Here is an 11,883-nt window from a genome sequence, read left to right on the forward strand (position 1 = left end):
AGGGGAGGGGAGGGGAGGGGGGAGGAGGGGGGCGTGGTGCATGCCGGGCCGGCGGCGGACCGCAGGGCGGGAGGACCCAGCGCCCCCTGGCGGGAGGGGGGCGCTCTTAAAGGGCCACGCGCCCCGTTAGCGAGCTGGGTTTTTTTTATTTTTTATTTTTTTTAGGTGAAAAACGGCGAATTTTAGGCCCGCCCCGCCCCCCCCCCCCCCCCCCGACAGCGATACGCTGCGGCTCGCCGCTGTTTGAGCCCCCCACGGTTTGGCTCGCTCCCGGGGGCGAGGGGATCGCCCCCAGCCCCGATGCCCCCCGGTGTCCCCCATAGGGATCAATGGGGCCGGGGTCCCCGCAGGGCCGGGGGCTGCGGGACGAGGCCCCGGGGGGCCGTGTTGGGGTGGTGGTGTAGGGCTGGGGGCTGCACGAGGCCGGCAGAGCCCCCACGGACGCAGTGTTTGCACCCAAGGGGGGCACAGTGCGGGCACGCAGGCTCCAACCCCAAAACGAACCCCCCAAACCAACCCCAACACCAAAACCAGCCCCCAAAATCACCCCAAAACCACCCCCAAAACAACCCAAAAACCAGCCCCAAAACCACCCCCAAAACAACCCAAAAAACAGCCCCAAAACCACCCCCAAAACAACCCAAAAACCAGCCCCAAACCAGCCCCAAAACCACCCCAAAACCACCCTGAAAACCAGCCCCCAAAACAGCCCCAAAACCACCCCAAAACCAGCCCCCAAAACAATCCCAACCCCAAAACCACCCCAAAGCCAAACCCAGCGGTGCTAGAGCTTCAGCCCCCAGCCCCTGTGTTTTTGGGGCCGTCAGCCGGGGCAGGGAGCCCTGGCAGGACGGGGAGCACCGCCAGGATGGCTCATGGGGGAAAGGAGGCGCTGACAGGGGCCAGGCCTCAGAGCCGGGGTGGCTGCCCCAAAACCTGGCCCCGTACCCCCCCAGCCCAGGCCCGGCTCCTGGGGGGGCTCCGGTGAAAAGCAGCGGGGTCCCCGCTCGCCCTGCGCTGCCCCTCACCCCCCTGTGAAGAAACCCTTCAAGGCCGGTCCGATTTTTTTTTTTTTCCTTTTAATGCAAAAAATAGCCAAACACATCTGCCGCCCCCCCGCCCACCCCCCTCCCCAGGTGTGTTTCCTTTGCTGTTGTTTTTTTGCTTAATATTTCCAGCCAAGCAGCTCCCCCCCCACCCCCCCCAAACCTCCCAAACCTCCGCAGCTCTACCGGCGCCCCCCCCGGCTCCCCCCTTTTTTTTCCCCCCGGGGGTCCCCGAGGGCAGGAGGGACCCCGGAGGGGCGCTCGATGACTTCAGCGCCCGTGCCAGCTCTAATCCTGCGGAGAGATCCTAGGAAGAAAGAAGAAGAAACAATAGAAAAATAAAACCACCAGACGAGTAGCGACAAGCAGGGAGCAGCCCCGGCACGCAGTGTAAACGGGAGGCGCCCCCGATCCGGAGTCCGGCTCTCCTGGGAAGCGACAGCACGACATGCTTTGTACACCCCGCCGGCACGCGGGGAGGCTGCGGGACGAAGCTCGAGCTGCTCTTTTTTTTTTTTTTTTTTTGTCTTTACGCACCAGGCTGAAGGGATCTCGGAGTCTCCAAGCGGCGGCGGTTGCGGCACCGAGCCCGGCCAGGCGGGGAAAAGGGAAGGGGGAAAAGTGCTGCGGGGAGAGAGCGGGTCCGGGGCTTGGCAGCTGGCAAACGGGGACACGGGAAGGGAGAGCAAAAGAAATACAAAAAAAAAAATTAGAGATATAAAAACCAACTGGTGTGGAGGAGGAGGAGAATACGGACAGCGAAGTCGGGGTTGCTGTCTTCTTCCCCAAAGCAAAAATAAGAATTAAAAAAAAAATCCCAGTTGCGGTGACAGTGAAGAGTCCAGCAGAATTCCCTTCCCTGGGCAAAAAAAAAATAAAAATACAAATGAGGTACCTGTTCCACCCCATAGCCATCGCCCCTTCCCACAGTCCCATCAAGCTCCAGCCACTGGTTATTGTCTCTCTGAAATAAAACCGCCCGGGCCGCGGCAGGCCCGGGGGGGAAGCACCATGCCCGCGGCGGGGCCGCAGCGCGCTCAGCGTCGGGAGCCCCGGCCCGGTTCCTCCCGGCCGGGTTGTTCAGCAGAGATCCAGTCTCTCCTCGGCCCTGCAGACAGGCAGGATTGTTCAGTGCTCCACGGAGACGGAGCCTTTTCCAGGTCTCGCGTGTTTCTCCAGCTTTTTTTGTTTGTTTGTTTTAAAAAAAAAATTATATATATATATATTTTATATACAGTACAATGCAAATATCCATGGAAACAAATGGGGTGGCCGGTAAGGATGCTTAACCAAAAAGCCCAAAAGAAAACGGATTCCCAGCTCTTCCCCAAACCGACGCTCGCCTTCCCCGCTAGTCCTCCAGGACCACAATCTCCACGTTATGGACCTGGTGCTGGTGGTCCTCCACGTCTCCCACCACCTTCTCCTCAGTCCTCAGCTCCGTCTCCAGGATCACCGCCTTGCCCTCCGCCTCGTCCGCGTCCGCCTCGGGGTCCGGCGCCGGGTCGATCTCTATGATGGTCTGCCCGTCGTCCGAGGTGCCCTCCACGGCTTGGATGGTGGAGGTGAGGCCCGACTCCATGGCCACCAGTTCCACGGGGTTCACCACGGCCGCCACGTTGGCCAAGGCGCCGCTGTCCTGCATGGCCGCCGAGCTGAGCAGCGCCAGGCTGGAGGACGGGTGGAGGGTCACCGTGTCGGAGGAGCTGGTCTTGGACGAGGACACCACGGTGGCGTATCGGAAGAGCTGGGAGCCGGACGGCAAGGTGTGGACGGTCACCGGGCTGGAGCCTTGGCTAATGGTGGCCACCGGGATGTTGCCCACGGAGAACTGCTGTCCGACGGGCGCGATAGCGATGGGCGAGATGACGGTGAACTGAGGCTGCTGGATGGGGGTGGAGGGGCTGAGGACGGTGGCGGAGGCCGGGCGCTGCAGCCGGGGTCTCTTGGGGGGTTTGGGGGCGCTGACGGGCATCAGCACCACGTTCTGGATGGTTTGGGACTTCGCCTTCTGGTCCTTGGCGAGTTTCTTCTGCTCCTCCAGCTGCCGCTCCAGGTCTGCAAAGAGAGGGTGTAAGCGGTGCGCGGGGCTGGGGGCAGCGGGCTGGGAGCTCCCAGGACTCGAGGGCTCCACGAGCAGCCGCTACAGCCCACGTCTGCGGCAGCAGGACCCCAACCGCTCCCTCTAGCACTGCGCTCAGGACCAAATTGTGCCAAGGGAACAGACCCGGGTCCTTGTTCTGCACCTTTGCCAGCAGGCAGCGCCCGCACGAGGAACACGCAGTGCCCTACAGCACTCGGCTGCTTCCTTTATCCTCCCGCTGCCGAGAAGATGGGAACTTTGCTCCCCGGGTGAAACCTGCCTACAAGGAGAGGACGGAGCCCCTCCGGGCAGCAGGAACAGGTTCCGGAGCCTGGCTGGGTCCCGGGAGCCTTGGACACGTGGGACAGGGACAGGACCGCCTGGGGCAGCACAAACGTCTGCCTCGACCCTCGTCCGCGTCAACGCGGGAAGCCAGAAGCAGCGCGGTAATCCCATTTACCCAGGGCAGTAGGGGACTAGGGCAGCCCAGCTAAGAGCAGGTCCTACGGGGCGTGGAGAGGAGGGAGCTGCATCCAGGTCGGGTTGTTGGCTTCAGCTCAGGGGAAGCCACACGAGGCACTGGGTAGCTCGGCACCAGGACCACACAGACAGACAAGTTCATCAGCTCGGGCACAGCACCACGCTGCCAGCAGCTCAGATGGCTGCAGCACAGCTCTCAGCCAGCAGCAGCACCGATTTGCTGACACCAACTGGATCGGGCCCCCAGCGCCAGGACCTTGGCTGCTGCAAAGGGCTTAGCCCCACTCTGGGCTGCTGAACGCCCCCGAGCAGCTGCTCTGGGGACACGGGCGATTCCACTCAAGCCCTGGGATGGAAAGGGATCGGTGGAGGTTTGTTTTGGGGCAATCTGGAGCGAAGAAGAACCCCAATATGGTTCATTGGGGGTTACGTTGAGGGAAGGTCGCGTTGGTTCCCCAGAGCAGCAACGGGACGAGGAGCCGAGGCACTGACTCTACCTGCCAGCGCGTAAAGGAACTGCTCTTCTCCTTGCTCCGTCTGGTTTTTCCTGTTGTCCAGAACCTTCTTGACTGTGTCCATCAGGCCAAATGTGTGAGCAACGTTGTTCAAGACCGCGGCATCTGCAAGGAATGTGCAAAGGGATGAGTGCCTGGTCCCGCAGGGGGCAAGGGTCTCCGTCAGGTACTCAGAAGGTGCTGTAATTACACCAGATTTTGTCTTTTGTTTTTTATAAAACCATCCATTTTCTTCCACAAGGGCTGGCTGACAAGGGCAGACCCAGCTCCCTCATCCTTCTGACATCCAAGAACTAAATAATCCCATTCACATGATAAAGAAAATGAAACAGAGATGTGTCACCCAAGCAGCTCAAAATTGCTGCAAATGAAAGCACAATTTGCAATCACAGAGATACAAACGAGATCTCCACCTACAAATCATCACCCCATGCTGCTGACAGTGTCATTAACATGCCAGCTCCACTGAAAGCTGTGCAAAATTTCTATTATAATCCACTGACTTCAATCACTCACAGCTTCCAAAAGCTGCCACCTACCAGACACAAAGATTTGCCAGCCCAAAGCTACTTTAGGGGGGAAAAAAAAATAAAAAAATCCTGGGTAAAACGGAGTTTGTGGTTACATGGGTGTTCTCTCAGCACGAGCATCGACAAGAAGTGCTCTCAAGCCCTGTGCTCACGGGGCCGTGTGCTGAACTGGATTAGGGCACTGATCCAAGGTAAAAATAAGCCTCAGAAAGGGAGGGGAGCTATTTTTAACCCAGATCAGTTCCTTCATCTGGTTCAGCCCCAAAACCAGTTTTTTTTGGCACAAGCGAGGCCAGAACAAGAAGTGAGGGGGTAGGACCCGTTTACCGTCCACTGTCATGGAAAAAAAGTGTTTGAATGGCTCTGGTCCGCTGGGAGAATCTGCTCCAACGAGCACCAGGAGCTGGGGACGGTCGCCCCGTGGCCTCGGCACGCGGCTCCCTTTGGAGCATCCTTCCCCACCGCAGAGGCTCCGGCTCACGACCCACCTGTCATTTGGAAGGGAGACTGGCCCAGCCTCTGCTGGACGCCTCTCAGCACTTCTTCTATCTCCTTCTGGATGTTGCACACAACCTCCTCCATCAGCCCCACGTCAGCGATTCCCTTCCAGAACATCAGCGTGTCCTCTGGCACGGGGAGAGGGAAGAAGAAGTCAGCAGGCGCGAGCATCAGTGGGCATTTCCCCACAAGGCGACCTTAAACCTACGCCATGTGCAGCAAGAGAAACTTTGCAAGATGACTTCTGATTTGGCCGTTGGGGTGGATGTGACATACAAAAAAAACCAACACACCAAACCAAACCAAACCAAACCCCAAAGAAACAAAAATAGATCCAGGAAGCAAGGCAGCAACAAGTTTTCAAGCAGCACCATGACCTCCAAGGCAACGTTTCGCTGTTTCTCTTCATCCTCCCGAGACACAGAGCTTAAAATCTTTGAGGAAATTCTGCCTGAGCTTCTGTACTGACCCTGGGAGGGAAAGCAAGGCGCCACAGCCAGAGAAACACAGCCCAGAGGGCTGCCAGGGTACTGACACGGGCTGCTAACCACGCTGATGGTTTCAGCCTAGCTCCAGGCTGGCGGACATTTACGTACTTCAAATAAACTAAAAACCAAACAGCCCTCACCGTAACTAGTAGCAACTCGTTACTAGCTCCAAGGAATCAGCCCCAAGGCCAGGGCTGAAGCCCCCAGCAGCAGCAGGGAGCTCTGCACGCCTGCGAAATGCTGGGATGGCTCCGGGGCTGTGGGGCAGTGCCGCCACTGCCTCTGCTCCTGGGTTTTCCATCTTCGCGTCGTAGCAGGCGGGCAGAGGGGGAGAAGACGCCCGAGGAGCTTACCCGAGATCTCGTCTGTGTCCTTTTTCATGCCTTCCTCAGTGGCCATGGTGACGGCGGCTGTCAGCGCCGAGTTCCACTCGATCCCCTCCTCCATGCTCTCCTCCGACAGCGCGATCTGGGTGATGCTCCCTGCCAGACAGACGGCGTCAGCCCTCCCCGCAGTGCCAGCCCCGGATCCCTGCCTTACTTTCCGCCCCCTCACCCCTCCCCGGCTCTCTTCCACTCTCATGGTCAGGCTGTTTTTGCCTGGCTTCTTTAAAGAAAATCAGCTAAGAGCAAACGATGCTGCTTCTCGTCGGGGCCGTGATGGGCTCTGGGGCTTCTGGAGGGAGAACCACGTACCCTCCAAAAACCAAACCAGAGCTCTGGCCTAAAATTAAAAGAAAGGGATCAGAATAAAGAAGTGGGGAGCAAACAAGTCTCAGCCCAGCCACCTTTTTCCCCCTGTATCACCATCATCAGAGATGCTCTAAGCTCTCAGGAAGCGACACGATCCAGGTCCATGCTAAATGGAAACAAATGCAACTTGATCCTAATTTTCTGGATCCAACTTGGGACACCTAAGCCAATGTTCAGCCACTGTAAGGTTTTCTCATGTAGCCATGGTGCTTTCCAGAAGATTCTCCTTAGCCTACGGACACCTCTGCCATCTCACCCGCCCAGGCCTTATAGAGAAGTAACGTGCCCGGCTGAACGATGGGGTACAACCGGGAGCATTCTTCTCCTTTGCCCTCTGCAAAGAGATCGCTCTCTGCTCTGAAGCATGGGATTAGCTGAGAATTTGTAGCTGGAGTGACCGTCAAATCACGCCTTCAGCCATCGTGCCCCATCTGCTGACGTCCAGGTGGCGCGGAACAGAGGAAGAGGTCAGCATGCCTGGACCCGTTACTATTAGCCTTTGTTATAGACCCTCTGACAGGAAACACATCAGAAAGCACTGCCCAAGCTCACACGGGGCTCCCAGCCAAGAGGGATCCCTTCAAAGCAAGCTCCCCTGGCTCCCCAGGCTGCCTCCAGCCACTGCTGCCCACCCCGAGCTCCCTGCCCGATGCTGCGGGCAGCTCTCCGAGAGGACACGGGAAGCACCTTCCTTCCAGAAAACCGGGGCAGCCTCCTGAACTGCCCTGCTACACCTGGGGAGAAGGTGGTGAGCGATGTGGGAAACCTGATTTAGTAAGCCCAGGGAGGAGGCAGCATCAGGGGGAAGCTCGTGCCGCTGCTACCTGCCTTCTTACCGTCAGCGGAGGTGGGAGTCTGCACCACGCTCTGCTGGCCCGGCACCGGCGCTCGGGCGCTGCTGATCAGCAGGTCGAACTTGGTGCTCCGGCAGGTGTTGGTGCAAACTTTGTCGTGCTGGTAGAAGTCGATTTGCCCCGAGTCCATCATCTTCCTGCGCAGGGAGGAGGGAGAGAAGCAGGCTCAGCTCAAGTCTCGGACGGGAGATGAAAGGGAGCGATCCACGTGGGAATACTGCGGCCATGGGAAGGACGGGGGAAGGGGAACCCAGCGGCACTCTTCGCACAAAACATCTGCGGAGCTTTCAAATGGCAAGCACAAACCAACCCCCAGCTTCACACACGCGTCTCCAGCTGGGGACCAGCCCCGTTCCACCTCCACCAAGTACCTACGACCCCCAGGTGAGGCCATTTCTACACAGGATGAGGAATCCTGCCCTGTACACCGGGATCTCTGCCCCACGGGTGCTGCAGGCTGCTGGCCAGGTAATGAGAGCCCCCAGGAGATCTTTTGGGGACTGCAAGGCAGACAAAATGCCTGCTGGGGGTCCTGCAGCTGCAGCGATGAAGCCTGGAAGCTGGACACGGCGGTGGGCAGGTCACATACCTCAGCATGATTCCTCCGAGGCGAATGGCTCTCTTCCAGTCCTTTAGGGTTGACTTCCCAGCCAGGTGAACAAAATGCTTCGGGCTGATCAGCTGGTCATTGAACTGGCAAGGAGATAAGCACGGGCTCAGCAAACACAGGGGGGGGCAACGCTTCAGGAGGCTGGGTGAGGACACAGTCCCAGCCAGGCCAGCTCACCTAAGCCCCCAGTTCTTCCCCAGAAGAGGAGCTGCTTCCCAAACCCCTACCAGCTCCGAACCCCTCAGCACAGAGCGCTTACAACCCAGCAGGGACAGTTTGCAGGACGCCAGCCAGCAGCACTCAAACCACACAGCCCCAGGCAGGAACAGCCCCAGGCAGGAACAGCTCCGAAGGCTTTTGTACAGGTCGTGAACCAAATCAGCTCCTTGCGTGAGCTGCAGTCATCTCAGAGGACCATTTTGGGAGGCTCCCAGTACATGAACGAGCCGAGCAGCATGCCGCTGACGCAGGTGAGCACTCGGACGTCCTCCTGCCCTGCCCCAGTGACCGAGCTCCCGCTGAGGGTCTCAGCAGAGCGCTCTCGCCGCAGCAGCGCCCGGGACGCAGCCTCAGAGCACCAGCTGTTGCTTTAGCACATTGTCAAGTGGAAAAAGGTAACGGCAACATCCCCCTTCTCGATGCAGCCTGCTCCCTGAGGAAGTGACAGGCGCGGAACACCAGGACGCCGAGGGAAAGAGACAGGGAAGATCTCACTACGCATCCCTGCCTGCCTTCAGCTCCACGTCCCTCGCCGTGTGCCAAACACGGCTCTGCTTTAGGCAGCAACCAAGAGCAGCGCTGAAATGTAAGGTGGGTGAGAGGCCTTCCCCTTAACCCACTCTTCCCTTCCTTCTCCCCATGCTAAAACCAACGCCAGCATTAACAGTCCGGCACGCTGCAAAGATGAAGTCACTCAGCTCCAGGACAGGGCTCAGACGAAACACAACAAGTAAGGAAGTCCTGCGGAGGTAAAGCGCCAGACCCGGGAGCGGAGAAGAAATCTGCTGTGAAAACTCTCCTACCTTCACACACTTGACATTAATTCCCGGACAGACAAACTTCTTCCAGAGCAGGGATGGCTTTGCTCTCCCCGCAGGTGATGGGGTAGGCAGGCGATCTGCGATTTCCTCCGTTTGTTTTTCAATGGTGCTTGGGGTCTGAGGGAGAAACGGCAAAAATGAAATTTTGGTCGCCGAGAGGCTCAGATTCTACGCAAGCGCGAGCTGAGAGCTCACAATCTGAAGACCTACGCTCAGGAAACCACAAGAAGGGCCGTTCCTAGCTCAGGACCTGACCTCTTTTCAAGCCTTTTCCAGTTTCTGCTCTAGCCCTATATGCTCCTACCCAGAAAAGCAAATCTGCTTTTTTAATAGAGCATCACTCAGAACGAAGCTCATCGTTTAGGAGAACGTGGGATCGGAAACCCAACCACATCTCTAAGGGGGGGGCAAGGAGAACAACCACCACTTTGTGGAAAAATAAATTCAGGAACACATTTCACAGCTTTTTCTTGGAGCTCTGGCGTCTCCTCTAGCAGAGAGAATCGCGCATTTACTCCCCATATATTCTCTGCGACGTGCCTAGTTTTTGCTAATATTGCAAAAGACCCGCGCCTCCACGCAGGAAGCAGAACACTAGTTACGATTTTAGTGGCAGCACCTTAACTATAGGACACTTTATGAGCCCTCTGTATTGCTCAGTGGTTGGCAGGGAGCACGTGGGGCCAGCCCGCTCATCCTTCTGAACGTCTCAGGTCCAAATCTCGAAAGGGTTTTGGATCACCAAGAGACCAGCAGCCGGAGCCCGACGTTCAGGAACCTCCGTTGGGAGCCCTTCCCGCTCGCGTGCAGGAGAACGCAGGACCTCACCTCCAGGCCTCTGAGCCCGAGCAGACTTAGTCCGGAAGCACCCCCAGCCCCGCAGCACCCACACCCCGTGACGACAGCCCGGGGTGGACGGCAACCCCTTGGGGCAGAGCCGGATGGAAGCCCCCCCAGCCCACAGACACCAGCTCCGGCGGCGACCGGCCCTGCGGATGGGGAAATAACGCCCCCGCCGAGCAGTCAACTCATACCGAGCCCTTATTCCAGCTTGTGGATGTGTGGCGTTTCGACGGCCACCACGGCGGGCGCTGGCCTCCGAGCCCTCTTGTGTAAATCCTGTTAGTGAAAGTGCCCGCTGTTTAAATAACCGCAGGCGGCACGGCGGATTAAGCTTCACGGAGCGGTGTTAAAATCCCCCGCGTTCCTTTCTCGCCCGTCCTCGAGGGACGCCGCGCGTTCCGCTTGACAGCTGAGCCGCGGACATTTTTTTTGGCACGTACAAAATCTGATAAAAACGGTCCCGGGGGCTGGAGCAGGGCAGAGGCGCTGCCATCGCAGCACGAGGCTGAACGGTGCCCACCGGAGCGAGCCTCCGCAGGACCGCTTCCCCCATCCTCCTCTCTCCTATTATTATCATGACAAAACCCAGCAGCCGCCCGCACACACAGGAAGCGGAGCTCAATGACGCCACGGATTTCCCTCCCCTCCTGCGTGGACATTCTGCAGCATCGGCGACTTCCCGGGCGATCGGGCAGGGAAGAGCCGTTTGTCAGGCCTGCAGCAACCCCCTGCAAACATCGCCGAGCCGGAGCCGCCACGTTTTACACCCCCGCAGCTGTTCAGTGATGAAGCGCCCACGGCAGCTGCTGCTTCGGGGGACCGCGAGGCTTCTCCCTCCAACATCCAGGCATGGATTTGGGAGGATAACTAAAAACCCCGGGTGCCTGCAGGCACGAAGGCAGCCTCGCAGGCTGTGTGGCGCAGCCCCTCAGGGGAATCGGCTGCGGTTTGACAAAATCCACCCGGGAAGGGCGGCGGGGTGCTCGCCCCACGTCCTCCCCGCGTGGCGCAGGGCACAGCGACAGGGCATCCTGCGGCTCCGCAGGACGGCTCCGGCACTCGGGAGCCCCGTGACGGCGACACACACAAAAGCTTCCCCGAGTTACGCCCGGGCAGGCTTCAGCCGGGGTTATTTGCCTCAAATAAAACCGCCGCGGGGCTGCGAGGCGCAGCCCCCAGACCCCCCCCCCCCCCCCGCCCGCCGCCCCTCGGTGTCCGACTCACCCCTGCTGCACGGCTGGAGCTGCAGGATCACTTGGGTCTTGGTATCCTCCGGGTTCTCCCCTTCGTTGCCGTCACTTGGTACAACCACCACATCGCCCACAGGGACGCTCACCTCGGCGTTTCGCCATCTTCTCACATGAAGCCCGGCCGGCGGGGTGCCGGGGCGCTGCAGAGGGCAAGCAGAGGCATGGCTGCACCGCGGGAGGGGGAGAACGCCGCGGCAGCGCGCGGGCATCGTCCCCCCGGTCCCCGCTGCAGCAAACGGCACGGCTCCGGGCTGCCGAGCGGCTCTCGGGCTCCCGAGGCGGCCAGCAGGCGGTTTAAATTCGCCACCAGGGAGGCGGCAGGTGCCCGCACGTCCTCCCCCAGAGCGGATCTCGCTCCTCGCCTGCCGATCGCGGCGGCTACGAGCACCTCGTCCTGGTGACGCCGTGCCGGCAGGCTCAGGTCCCCCCCCCCTCAGCGCCATCTCGCTGGTAACTTTCCGAGCCGGCACAGCCAGAGGGCCGAGTGAGGCCGTGTGTGAGGTTGTGGCAGCACAAGAGGGCGCGGGGAGGAAGGATCCCGAGGCAGAGCTTCTCCCCCCCGGCCGGGGCAGGCTCCAATCGCCCCCTGACACGAACCTGCCTGGGACGGATCCTTCTTCCGCAGCCCCCGAGCCGCAGAGCGGCCGTGCTGGAGGCACAGGGCCACGGAGGGCGCGCAGTGCTGCTGTGAGCGGCGCGGGTACCGCCGTGCCCCTAGGGCTGGTTTCACAGGCTATGCAGGGGAGCACAGAGGTGGTTCTGTCCGCAAAAGCGCGGGATGAAATCGCCCCGGGTGCGGGATGAATCGGCCCCAGGATGGACCCGGCGCCTGGCCCTGGGACGGGCTCGGCCCGGGTGCCAGGCGCTCGGCCCAGGCTCATCCTCGCAGCCCTG

General features: G+C 59.7%; 1 protein-coding gene across 1 annotated transcript; it reads right to left on the reverse strand.

The window, feature by feature from the left end:
- Positions 1-1,576: 1,576 nt before the first annotated feature.
- Positions 1,577-11,198, reverse strand: GMEB1 (glucocorticoid modulatory element binding protein 1). The gene is given in 11 exon segments (XM_050715256.1): positions 1,577-3,104; positions 4,107-4,229; positions 5,143-5,280; positions 5,994-6,122; positions 7,229-7,383; positions 7,836-7,939; positions 8,879-8,929; positions 8,931-9,013; positions 9,931-9,982; positions 9,984-10,015; positions 10,964-11,198. Coding segments are annotated over 11 exon segments (1,809 nt in total). The 3' UTR covers positions 1,577-2,397.
- Between the last annotated feature and the right edge of the window lie 685 nt (positions 11,199-11,883).

Source organism: Cygnus atratus, chromosome 23, assembly GCF_013377495.2.
Source record: "Cygnus atratus isolate AKBS03 ecotype Queensland, Australia chromosome 23, CAtr_DNAZoo_HiC_assembly, whole genome shotgun sequence".
NCBI lineage: Eukaryota > Metazoa > Chordata > Aves > Anseriformes > Anatidae > Cygnus > Cygnus atratus.